This window comes from Bufo gargarizans, chromosome 8 (genome assembly GCF_014858855.1).
Source record: "Bufo gargarizans isolate SCDJY-AF-19 chromosome 8, ASM1485885v1, whole genome shotgun sequence".
Lineage (NCBI taxonomy): Eukaryota > Metazoa > Chordata > Amphibia > Anura > Bufonidae > Bufo > Bufo gargarizans.
The window spans coordinates 30,203,169-30,216,212 of NC_058087.1; the positions used below are offsets into that span (position 1 = coordinate 30,203,169).

The 13,044-nt window shown below is 43.9% G+C and overlaps 1 protein-coding gene across 1 annotated transcript in view; it reads left to right on the forward strand.

Moving 5' to 3' along the window:
- Positions 1-13,044, forward strand: part of FEV (FEV transcription factor, ETS family member) — a 28,018-nt gene that overhangs the window by 11,819 nt on the left and 3,155 nt on the right. Inside the window, exon 3 of the mRNA XM_044304437.1 lies at positions 8,837-8,908. Coding sequence (XP_044160372.1) covers positions 8,837-8,908 — 72 coding nt within the window. The remainder of the gene's footprint in view (positions 1-8,836; positions 8,909-13,044) is intronic.

Here is a 13,044-nt window from a genome sequence, read left to right on the forward strand (position 1 = left end):
CAGAGGCATTCCATTTTAATACAGTACATGTCTATGGGCACATATAATGGTTCAGTTTTTTTTTTCCATTATTCATGATGGAGAAAAAAAGTACGGTCGACAGGACTAGAATTACGTCCTAAAATTCCATTATATTCCATTATAACTATGTTATAACGGAACCCTATGACGGAATTTATTAACGCTAATGCGAACCCGCCTTTAGGGCTCATACACATGACCATATGTATTTTGCGGTCCGCAAAAAATGCATCCGCAAAAAATACAGATGACATCCGTGTGCATTCCGTATTTTACGGAACAGCGGCCCCTAATAGAATAATCCTTAATGGACAATAATAGGACATGTTCTATTTTTTTGCGGAACGGAAATACAGACATACGGAAATGGAATGCACACGGAGTAACTTCCGTTTTTTTTTTTGTGGACCCATTGAAATGAATGGTTCCACATCCGGTCCTCATAAAAAACGGATTGGACACAGAAAGAAAATACGTTTGTGTGCATATCCGGATGCATTCCGTATTTTGTGGAACTGAACAGCTGGCCCCTAATAGAACAGTCCTATCCTTGTCTGTAATGTGGACAATAATAGGACATTACAAACGTACGGATGTACAAACATACGGAAACGGAATGCACAAGGAGTAACTTCCGTTTTTGTTGCAGACCCATTGAAATGTATTGTTCTGCATACAGTCCGCCCAAAAAAATGGAACTGACATGGATAGAAAATACGTTAGTGTGCTTGAGCCCTTAGGCCTCATGCACACGGCTGTTGCCCGAAAATACACGGGCACTGGCTGTGTGCTCGCTATGGAGTGCAGGGGTGCACCACCAATGAGGCCAGGTGAGGCTCAGGCAGCACCAGGTAGGGGCAAGAGGGGGGGCAGCTCAGGGGCCATGGGCTGAAGGGAAGGGGTATTTTGCTATTGGGAAAGTGGGGGAACACTGTTTCAGTTTTTGCCTCAGGCAGCAAAAAAGCTAGGTGCACCCCTGACGGTGTGCTTCTGTGGGATTTCTGTCCCTGTCACTGCCTTTATTTTTTTTTACGGTGCAGACAGATCACGGATACGTTGCAGCAGCTGCACGGACAGTGCCTGTGCATTGGGGGTCGTGTGAATGAGGCCTTAATGTCACTTTTTTTGTCTGTTTTATTACAGTTAGCTGAGTGATGTGTGGTAATATTAACCTACCACTAGGTGGCAGCGCAGTATAAGAAGCTTCACCTCCTTGCACTGGTAGAAAGTTTAGCATTTTTGCCACCTCTTTATAGAGGAACATTTCCTATGAACCTAAAGTTCTTCCTCCTGCCCCATCTACAGGAAAAATAGTCTGACACTTCATTGGCCCAGGACAAAGGAAAGGTGCTGTCATATCTGGATCCGGGTGCCTAAGAGAGCCCCATATCCCCTATTCCACATAAAGGAACACTAGTTAGTTGGGAGTTGCATCATAGATTTTGCATTGGGACCCAGGAGCTTCCGATTCTCCCTCTGGATTGTAATGTTAGGGCTCTCAATCATTTCCCTTGCTGACAGGCTGGATATTAGAAGCTTGTCCATAGTTCTGTGCTATATCCTGCCGGAGCAGAGTCAGATAAAGATCTTCCCCATTGCTATTCATGGCAGACAGGCAGCGGCTGTATCTGATGCATCTCGCAGGCAGCGAGCGTTCACATTCTGCATTCTCTGCGCCTGCTGCTGGAACAAAGGATTCTTCCACCAATATCCATCACATAGATATGCGTGTCGCTCACGGCTGATCCCAGGGGATCTATATTCTGTGTCCTTGTCACTAATGATCATGTTGTTAGTAATAAATACGTATATTTAAGTTATTGTGACTTTTTTTGTACAGTTATAAAATATTTAAATTAATAGTGCAAAAGGCAAAATGTATTCACAAATAATAGAACTGTATAATTCCATTGAAATGTCAGCATGAGAGGTCCATTCCGGATCTGATCAATATAAGATTGTTCAGATCTTGTTAGAGCAGGGATCAGCAATCTTCGCACTCCAGCTACTGTGAGACTACAACTCCCAGCATGCAAACTTACTCGACTGTTATTGTAACTCCTATAGAAGTGAAAGGAGGATTCTGGGAGTTGTAGTTTCAGAACAGCTGGAGTGCCAGAGGTTGCTGATTCCTGTGGTAGACGGAAACAGAAATCCATGCAGATATCATAGAGAGCCATGCAGACAGATGTTACAAGGATATACATTCTATAGAGACAGACCATATAATGGCCATTGTGAGAGGGGGCTCATACTGAACTAAGTAAAATGCTTAAGTTCTGCCTGCTTGAAGCTGCCACTAGAGGGAGCTCACTCCATATAGATGTAGACAGCGAACAGTGAATGAGCTCCACCTAGTGGTCGCTGCAGGTAACCACAATTATCTATTCTTTAGGGATATTCCCACCTTAGACATTCTTGGTGTATGTACAAGACATGCCATGAATGTCTGATAGATGTAGGTCCCACCTTTGTATCCTGCACCTATTTCCAGAGCAGGGGTCACCTGGCAAGGCATCCACTGCACATGCCTTCTAGGTGAAGAATAAATAAAGGGCAGTGCGTGCCTCTCTCCATTTACTTTAATGGGAGCTACATAGCAAGCAGGTTCATAGATTATCAGGACTACCATAGAAGTGAATGGAGATCCCTGTTCTGGATATACAAGGGACATAAGAAACCTATATCTGTGGATCTGCTATACATGTCTGGGAAAAAAACCTTGTGAGAAAAAGAAAATATATTTAATAATTTAAGTACATAGATACAGTATAAATATAATGCCCCAAGCTGATGTCATAGAGCCCTCGGCTGCTCTATTCCTGTGTGCTGACTAATGGAGCGCCGAGTCAATGGACCTATCAAGTTTTGATCCTGGGACTTGGTGCCGTGTCCTGGCAGTGGTAGTCTCTGACTCCCTAGCTGTGTTCCTTGTTCCTGTGCTGATTATTGCTCATTCCTCTGACAGCAGCTTGTCTTCTGACCACTCTCTGTCTCTCATGTGTACTGGATAACTTGTCTGGTTCTGACCCATTTACGTATGACTCTGGTATTGTGTTTGTCTGTCTTTTGTTTGTCTGTCTCTGCCCTCAAATAGTATAGGGACCGTTGACCAGTTGCGGTCTAGCTATCTAGGGCTTGCACTGCAAGAAGCTAGGGAAAGCAGGCTGGGTTCTAGCCTTAGGGCTCACTGTCCTTGTCTGTCCCTATCTACAGTCATTACAAGATGTCACAGGGAGCAGCCAGAGATAGTAAGGAACCACGCAGATGGCATAGGATGCCATGCAGATAATGTAACAGGATGCCATGCTGGTGTGGACGAATATTCTAATATTTTAGTATGGGCAAGTAGCAGTGTCCATGTTTAATTTTTAATTATTTTTTTTTATTCTAGGGAAAGGGAGTGATTTGAATTTAGACCTATTACTAGTACAGGCTGCTTTCCCCGAAGCTCCTGGTTTTAGCGCTCCCAGATGCCATGGTCACATTTGAGCATGGCATTTGAGGGGTTAAATGTCCATGATTGGCAGACATTAGCCCCAGATCTCTGCTGTGTAAAACAGCAAAAACCCGGCGGTTTTGGCTCCCGATGCACTCGTAACTTGACTTCCGGATCTGGAAAGGGTTAAACCAGGCATACTGCTTGGTACCATGATGCTGATTAACATACAGATAAAAGGAGGGTATCCTTGTTATTTATTCATATGCAAATTAGCAAGTTGGCGCGCCAGGGGAGGGGGGGGGGGGCAGGTGCCGAATCCTTGGAGCACTGCTTTTATAAGGCTACTTTCACACCAGCGTTTTTGCTGGATCCGTCATGGATTAGCAAAAACGCTTCCGTTATTGATAATACAAACGGCTGTATCCTTTATGAAAGGATCCGGTTGTATTAATATTGTATGTCCGGCATTAAAACCATTGTAAGTCAATGGGCGCCAGATCTGTTTTCTTTTGTGTCCGAGAAAACGGATCCGGCATCATTGACTTACATTGCGTAGAACAAGACCGGCACTCGCACTGATGAATAATCTTGCGATTTATTCAGACATTGTGTGTCATGCCAGATCTGTCTTGCTCACCACATCGCGGACAGAAAGCCACTGCTTGCAGTGGTTTTCTGTCTGGCATGGGAACGCAAAAATCACAGAAAAAGATAGAAAACATCCTGAACGATATGATAACTTAATATGTTACATGGCAACATTTATAAGGAAAAAAGCCTGGAAAACACTAACACAAATAATGTTTGCATCTATTGTGTTAGTGTTTTCCGAGGTTTTTTCCTTGGCATCAGAATGCAACCAAACAGCACTGAATACATTCTGGTGACTCCGTTCCATTCAGTTCAGTTTTGTCCCCTTGACAATGAATGGGGACAAATCAGAAGCGTTTTCCTCCGGTATTGAGGTCCTCTGCTGGATTTCAATACCGGAAAAGAAAAACGCAGATGTGAAAGTAGCCTAACATCGCTGTGCTCTGCACACTTCCACCTCCCCCTGATTAACAGGGCTAGACATTAGCATGCTGAGGGCAGAGCTGTAGTATGTATTAGGTTTCTAAGCAGAGAAAACCTCTATTCTTAACATAGTACAGCTATAGTAAGTAGTGTATATGATATGTACATGCTAGGACACCGCTCTGTGATTAGCATGCTGATGTCTAGCCTTGTCAATCAAGGGGAGGGGGGCGTGTGCAGTGCACAGGGGTTTTCCAAAAGCAGTGCTCCAAGCATTCAGCCCCGCCCCTGGTGCTCCAACTTGCTCATTTGCATATGAATAAAAACACATATCTCTGCAGCTTTTTAACTTTCAGACAAAAGAAAAGTATCGTTTTAATCAGCATCAGCATATTCAACCTTACCAGGCAGACTGCCTGGTTTATTAGGGTTGATCATGCTGACAGAGGCTGTTCAAGGAGACATCATTTCAATATCTTGCATCACATGTTCTGACCTCTAGTGGCCACACAGGCTACACTGCAGTCCAGCCAACATCTCGGTTTACAGCCTGTCCTTAAACTGAACGTTATCACATTGCAACAAAAACTGCAGAGCAGAGATCTCTAAACCATGGCTCTCCAGCTGCTGCAAAACCAGGCCAGTCTATACACCTTAATGTGTGATTGCTGGGTCCCCCACCAGTCTGCTGAAACATGGGGTCCCCTTACTGCAGCATTGGACACAGCGCCACTCTTCTTCCTGTGGCTCAGTCTGGTACTACAGCTCAGAGTTGTCCTCTGTCGTGCCGTGCAAAAGGTCATTTCAACCATTTCTACTGTGAGTGACAACCAATAGGGCCACCATAGCACAAAGCAACCCGCCAACCACAAGAGTTGTCACCCAGCTTTCCAAGACTCCAGCAGCTGACCTTAGTTTGGTGATAATGCATACTGTAAGCAGACAGGACACTGGCGGAGCGACAATAATCCGGGTCCTATGGCTGCCCTGACAGCTCCTACAAAGGTTGTCACCCGGCTTTCCTAGGTTCCTGATGGGCAAAGCCTAGTTATATTGGGATGCTGGGAGTTGATGTAATCATAACCAGGACGAGCTGTCATTCAGGAAGCTGGAGGAGCATCCCTTTGGAAGCCATATTAGATATCACCATCCCTACAGCCAGTGATGTCACTAGAAATGGCAGCAAATGACCCCCCCCCCCCCAAAAAAAATAAAAAAAATAATAATAATCTTCACAACCCCCAGACCAGGCCCAGCAGCCACTTTGTTTCCTACATATATATATATATATATATATATATATATATACTGTATGTCATGTTGCTTTATATAATACTATTGAGGGGGCCTTGACTTTAAAGGGGTATTCCCATCTGAGACATTGGTGGCATATCGCTAGGATATGCCCCCATTGTCTGATAGGCGCGGGACCCGCACCTACACCGAGAACGGATCGGGGAAGGTGAAGGCTGCAGCACCCCGGGTTTCACTGGGTGCGGACACCACCAAGCGCTCTTCCCATAGGAGTGAATGGGAGTGCACCGCAATTGCGCAGCCACTGATCCCATTCATTTCTATGGGGCCGATGGAAATTTTTGGCGACCCCACAGAATTAAATAGAGGGTGGCTGAGCAAGCGCAGTGTGCCCTCCACAACTTTCAGACTTCCTTTTTCAGAGGAGGGACCCGCACCTATAAGACAATGGCAATATGCCCCCGTTGTCTGAGATGGGGAAACCCCTTTTAAATCTTTTAGTCCTCCTCCTGGGTGGGCACCTTCTGAGTTTGGGCCCCACTGCTCCCAATGTTTGCCCCTGTCCACAGCTAAGGGATGCAATGGGTTAAAAAACTCTACATTTTCTATATTTTTGGCACAGAAGATCCCCTCCCCCTGCCTACAGCCCTGCTGCCTGGCATACAGAGTGTGCCCATCCCAGGCTGCCACCTTAGCCCTGGCACACAAGGGGTGGGGGAGCTGTTAGTGGCAGGATGGGGGTTGAAGTCTCTCTAACTACAGCTTTATGGCCTGTTCCCGGCATGATTCCTCCATCAGGTTGTTGTCTCAGAGTCAATGAAGCATGCTGAGATACCCAAAGATCAATACTAGCCTCATCTCTGACGCTGGCTGCTGTTTGCAAAGAGTTAACGGGCGTAAAATAGGGGGCGGGCGGGGGGCATCACCCGAGTAACTGCAAAGTTTATTAATCCTCAGATGGAGCTGATAAGAGGCGGCCGCTATGTGTGAACAGGACACAGTCAGATGGCTCTTTAATTAAAAAGAGTTTTGCTCAGGAAATGATGATGGGAGCAGCAGGGAGGGGCCCGGGCGGGTGTAGGGGCCCCATCCTGCAGCATCTCTGCCTGTTGCTTGGAGATTATCTGCCTCCTCTCATCTCTCCCCATTGACTCCTCTGCCTGGTCCTCCTCCAGCATCTAATAACAATAGTCCCAGCATTAAGAACTGGGCTCATCACTGGGTGCGTGGCCCCTGGGTGTCAGTGCTCAGCTCCATGGCTCAGGGCGGAGGATCCCAGCTCCTGCTCAACATGTACCTCACAGGTAGAGGCACCAGGAATGGGGAGGGGGGCTTCAAAAAGTTAGGATTTTGGGGTGAGGGGGGCACCTGAAACTTCTGACATCTGATGGCTCCGACCCATGGATTATTAGGTTTCTTCTTTTCTTGTATTTTCCATTACGTTACCTGCTGCGTCTTCTGTGCCATCATCCGTCATGGTTCTTCTCTGCCCCCAAGTAGTTGTCTCTGGTCACCCCCATCCTGATTCCAGCCACAGGACCTTCTCTGGTTTAGTCTTCATCCTACTGACCCCCAGTCCTCACCCTGCTGCCCCAGTCCTCATCCTGCTGCCTCCCAGTCCTGATCATGCTGCCCCCAGTCCTCATCCTGCTACCCCAGTCCTCAGCCTTCTACCCCCAGTCCTCAGCCTTCTACCCCCTAGTCCTCATCCTGCTGCCCCCCAGTCCTCATCCTGCTGCCCCTATTCCTGATCCTGCTGCCCCCAGTCCTCATCCTGTTACCCCCCCAGTCCTCATCTTGCTACCCCTAGTCCTCAGCCTGCTGCCCCCCAGTCCTCATCCTGCTGCCCCCCAGTCCTCATCCTGCTACCCCCTAGTCCTCATCTTGCTGCCCCCCGTCCTCATCCTGCTACCCCTAGTCCTCATCCTGCTGCCCCCCAGTCCTCATACTGCTGCCCCCAGTCCTGATCACTCCAGCAGATCGTTATAGATCTGTCACTCAGCCGCCCAGTATCTCAGACACCCCAATACCCGCTGTCCCCAAGAGACCTGCACCCCATTATACCCCCCTCACAGACCTGACACCCTATCCTCCTTAATCCCATAAGACACCCCATTATCCTCTCTTCCAAGCAATAGATCCGACACCCCACTCCTTATATGACAACCCTCTAACCCCTTATTCTCCATATCTGACACCCTGGTATCTTTATTCTCTGATAGACCCGACACCCTACTCCTCATTCTCTCAATTGCCGACAACCATCTATGCTCCTCTTCTCCATATCTGACACCTCACTTTCCTATTTGTCTCGTTATTACCTGACACCCCAGTAACTTCACTCTCTGATGGCCCCGACACCCATAACCTCCCGGTCCTGTCCTCTCCCTTCCTCCAGTTCCTCTCCCGCCGCCGACTCCTTATAACTTCCCTGTGAAGTCGGATTTCCTTTTTCCTGGACGCGTTTCCTGCCGTCTCCCCTTACACTCTCAGCCTGAGCATAGGAACACCCACAAACCAGAGGGACACCCACAAACTACTGGGGCACCCACAAATCAGAGGGACACCCACAAACCAGAGGGATACCCACAAACTACTGGGGCACCCACAAACCAGAGGGACACCCACAAACCAGAGGGACACCCACAAACCAGAGGGATACCCACAAACTACTGGGGCACCCACAAACCAGAGGGATACTCACAAACCAGATGTCACCCACAAACTACTGGGGCACCCACAAACCACTAGGACACCCCAAACCATAGAAACACCTTATAGACACCCACTTACCAGGGGCACCTCCATACTAGATGACTCTTTACAACCCCCTGCAACACCCACAAACACCCAGATCACAAAAACAAGGGAAAACTCCTGAGAGACCCCAAACGACAGGGAGCCCAGTAATATGGGGGTCCCTCACAGACTGCAGGGTAGCGGACAGAATTAGAGGTGCCCCGGTCAGGGGATATTATTTCCATTCCTGGGTCCCCATATACAGGACCTTTTCTGCCGGGTCCCCGATAATATACACATTGCTGTTGGGGTCCGGAGGGACCCTCGGATCTTCCACATAATAAACTCCATGTTTCTTGGCATCAGATCCTGTAGGTGAAAGTTTCCTGAAGGAAAAGACTCAGAGCTGGAGGCCATTCTCTGCCGGGGTCCAGAAAGGTGAGAACAGAAATGTCTCAGGAGGTTTCTATGGAATTCATGTTATTAATAATTTATCAATAATCATTTCTTCCTGAATATAATAATCTTATAATATATGTCTATAATACAAGGTCATGTGCAACATACATGGGGGGACAAAAAGAGACAGGTATCGGGACATTGTCAGTTATGAGAAATGTAGCAGGATGAGTCGGGAGTCGGGACTGAGACGAACTACCATATTTTTTTGTCCTTCATTTGTAATTTTATTATTTTGAAATTGAAAGTGATTTGTGCAGAGAGAGGAATCTGGACGAATTTTTGTGTCAGAGCTTTAGAAATATTCTGGAATTCACTTTATGTATAAAAGGCAAATATCTCAGGGATTATTCAGACTGAATTATGGGTTTTGGGCACCTGCGGCCAAAATACTGTAATATTATAAACTGTTTCTCATTAAATGTTATTATTATTAACAATATTATTAATAGTAAAAATCATTATTTCACTGTTCAGATATTCCATCAGTGTATTACTTGATGACACTTAAATATTATTCACGGTAACATTGTAACTGCGTCAGTGGCTGATTCTACACAGGAGAGGAACGGATAATGTTATATTGTGAGGCTGCTATGAATGATTAGTCAGTATTTTATATTTATCAATGTTATTTTTTTTTTACATAAATGAAGAAATGAAACATAAATTCAATAAATATAACTTAATATAATTATTTTTATTATTACTACTATTAGTTGCATTTATCATTATTGAATGTTTAAAGATTATTTAAAGAACTGGGAATTGCCATTAACAAATACTCCCTGCTGAAAACTGAGCAGTATATATATATATATATATATATATATATATATATATATATATATATAGTCTTAACAGGCACTCTATCATCAGGAATTGCATCACATGCAGATATTTATTAGGTTTCAAATCAATGATCACAATGTAAAAAGGCAAATAATATAAAACAATAAAAATGCCAAAATAATTATACAAAAATCGGATGTGTATTGGTCTGTCCACCTATATGGGCTACTGGTGCCATGTCACACACACACACACACACACACACACATATATAGTTATAGTCATATACATGCAATATTAGGTAAAGGTATATTCATACACCTTTATATACAGATATATAAATGATATATACACACACTGGTAGATATATAGTGGACAGATAATACAAAGATGATAGATGCATGCATAGATAGAAAGATAGATTGATAAAATATAGATTAATAGAATATAGATAAATAGATAGAGGATAGAGAGAAAGAGAGAGAGAGAGAGAGAGAGATAAAATATAGATTAATAGAATATAGATAGATAAATAGATAGATATGAGCTATATATGAAATAGATTGATTGATAGATAGACTTTAGATAGATACATACATAATATACATAGTTTATGTTTCGCTTTTTACAGGTTATTGTATAATTTTTTCTCCTATAGATTATATGAATGTGCTGAATATCAGGTCTCCATGCTGGTCTCTGCTCTCTGTACAGATAATTACATACTGCAGTGTAGATGTATATTGGATGGTGTAGATGACTGCAGGTTCTTTCCAGTTCCAGCATTGACAGCAAGTACCATGGAAATGCTGGGGGAGGGGGATCTGCAGAGAGTCACAGAAATGTAATGGGGGTAATATTAATATCTGATACTTCTGTATGATTATTGTTGGTGACATTAAAGGCGACAGATAACAGCCCCCGCACAGTATTATTACCCAGACCCCCTGTAACCTGAGCTTCATTCTATCAGATGCCAGGATTAGAAGCAGATGTTTAAAGGAAATAATTCTGCTCCATTATATTCCAATTTGGCAATATATCTTAATAGAAATGTCACAAGAATCTTTGCAATCACCCCTCCAGTTATTCCTAAATCCTCACAAAGTCTCACATCCAATTATAAAAACCACAGAGGTCACTGAAGAATTCGACTTGGAGTCTTGATTGCGGGATCTGTACGGAAATTCTGCACCAAAGTAAAGTACAATCTAAGTGAATGAGGTTTGTATCAAACCATTTCTAAAAGAGTAAAAATCTAAATCCCAGACATGCTGATGGATTTTCATCACTGACTTTACTGTGTGTCTTCACACATTAGTCATTTTTCTGTGGTGACATCACAGAACCATGCCCTATTTTGTCCATGATTATGGGTCCATCATGGTTTCATGAAAACCATGGACAGAACATGGATGCCATCCGGGTTCTGTCAGTAGTTTTTATGATCAGTTAGGCTACTTTCACACTAGCGGCACGGACCTCCAGCAGGCTGCTCCATCGGGTGAACAGCCTGTCGGATCCGTCCTGCCGCTAGTGACCGTGTGCCCCTGGACTGCCTCTCCGTCCCCATCCGTCACGCGGTCACTAGCGGATGGACGGATCCAACAGGCTGTTCACCTGACGGAATAGCCTGCCGGAGGTCCGTGCCGCTAGTGTGAAAGTAGCCTTAGCAGGAGATGCGCTGGAAAGTAACAAAAAACAGACACAGGGAAAAACACAAATCCTTCACCGACATCTTCACGGAAGAACCACTGACCATCTTGTTATGGCCTCATGCACACAGACATATTTTCTTTCTGTGTCAGTTCAGGTTTTTTTTAGGACCGTATACGGAACCATTAATTTCAATGGGTCCACAAAAAAAACTGAAGTTACTCTGTGTGCATTTAGTTTCCGTATGTCCGTATTTCTGTTCCGCAAAAAATAGAACATGTCCTATTATTGTCCGCATTACGGACAAGGATAGGACTGTTCTATTAGGGGCCAGTTCCGTTCTGCAAAATACGGAATGCACATGGACGTCAAACGTATTTTTTGCGGATCAATTTTTTGCGGACCGCAAAATACATATGGTCGTGTACATGAGGCCTATGGATGGTATCCCGGACACAGATGTTAAAAGAGACAGAGATTTCATCCTAGATTTTAGTGTGGATTTCTAGACTGGTTCACAGACGTAATAGTTCCCTGATGTGTCAACATGCAGCTCTTCCCTGTAATACACTTAGGTCATTTTGCATTATTTTGCCACTATATGGTGGTATTATACAAGAACTGTATGTTAATAGGTGGTTAGCAGTACATGCTGCATAGTATTAAAGGGAACCTGTCATCATAAAAAGGCAGTGCAATCTGCAGGCAGCGTGTTATAGAGCAGGAGGAGTAGATGATATGTAGGTTTATGGGGAAAAAGATTCCGTCATTTATTTAAAGGAGTCTGTAATTTATTAATGCAAATTTCTGCTCATTATGGGCTATGGAGTCAAGGAGGCGGTCCTATCAGTGATTGACAGCTATCTCTGTATACACACTCAATTGTGTATACACCATACAGTATATACACACACTGTATGGTGGTATATAGACGTTGTGTGGTAGTATAAATTGAGGCAGGTTGTACAAGTAGTTTCTTAGGCATAGTGAGGGAGTATTATTTTAGGTGCAGAGTGGTAGTATTATTTTAGGCAGGGTGTACTAGCATTTGTTTAGGCATGTTGAGGGAGTATTATTTTATGTGTGGCATGGTAGTATTATTTTAGGCACAGTATAGTAGTATTATTTTAGGTGTGGTGTGGTAGTAATATTTTAGGCATGTATGGTAGTATTTTCTAAGCATAGTGTATAGTATTAATTAAGGCACAGTGTAATATAATAATTCTAGGCACAGTGTAGTAGCATTACTTTAGGCACTGTATAGTAGTAATATTTTAGGCACAGTGTGGTAGTATTATTTTAGGGACAGTGTAATAGTATTATTTTGGGCATGGTACAGTATTATTTTTTTAGGCATGGTATGGTAGTATTATTGTAGGCATGGTGTATGTTTTATTTTAGGCATGGTGTGGTAATATTTTAGGCATGGTATAGTAGTATTATTTTAGGCACGATGTAGTAGTATTATTTTTGGCATGGTATAGAAGTATTATTTTAGGCACAGTGTAGTATTATTTTACGTATGGTATGGTATAATAGTATTATTTTAGACATGGTGTAGCAGTATTATTTTAGGCACAGTGTAGTTGTATTATTTTATGAATGGTACAGTAGTACTATATTAAGCACGGTGTAGCAGTATTATTTTAGGCACAGTGTAGTAGTAT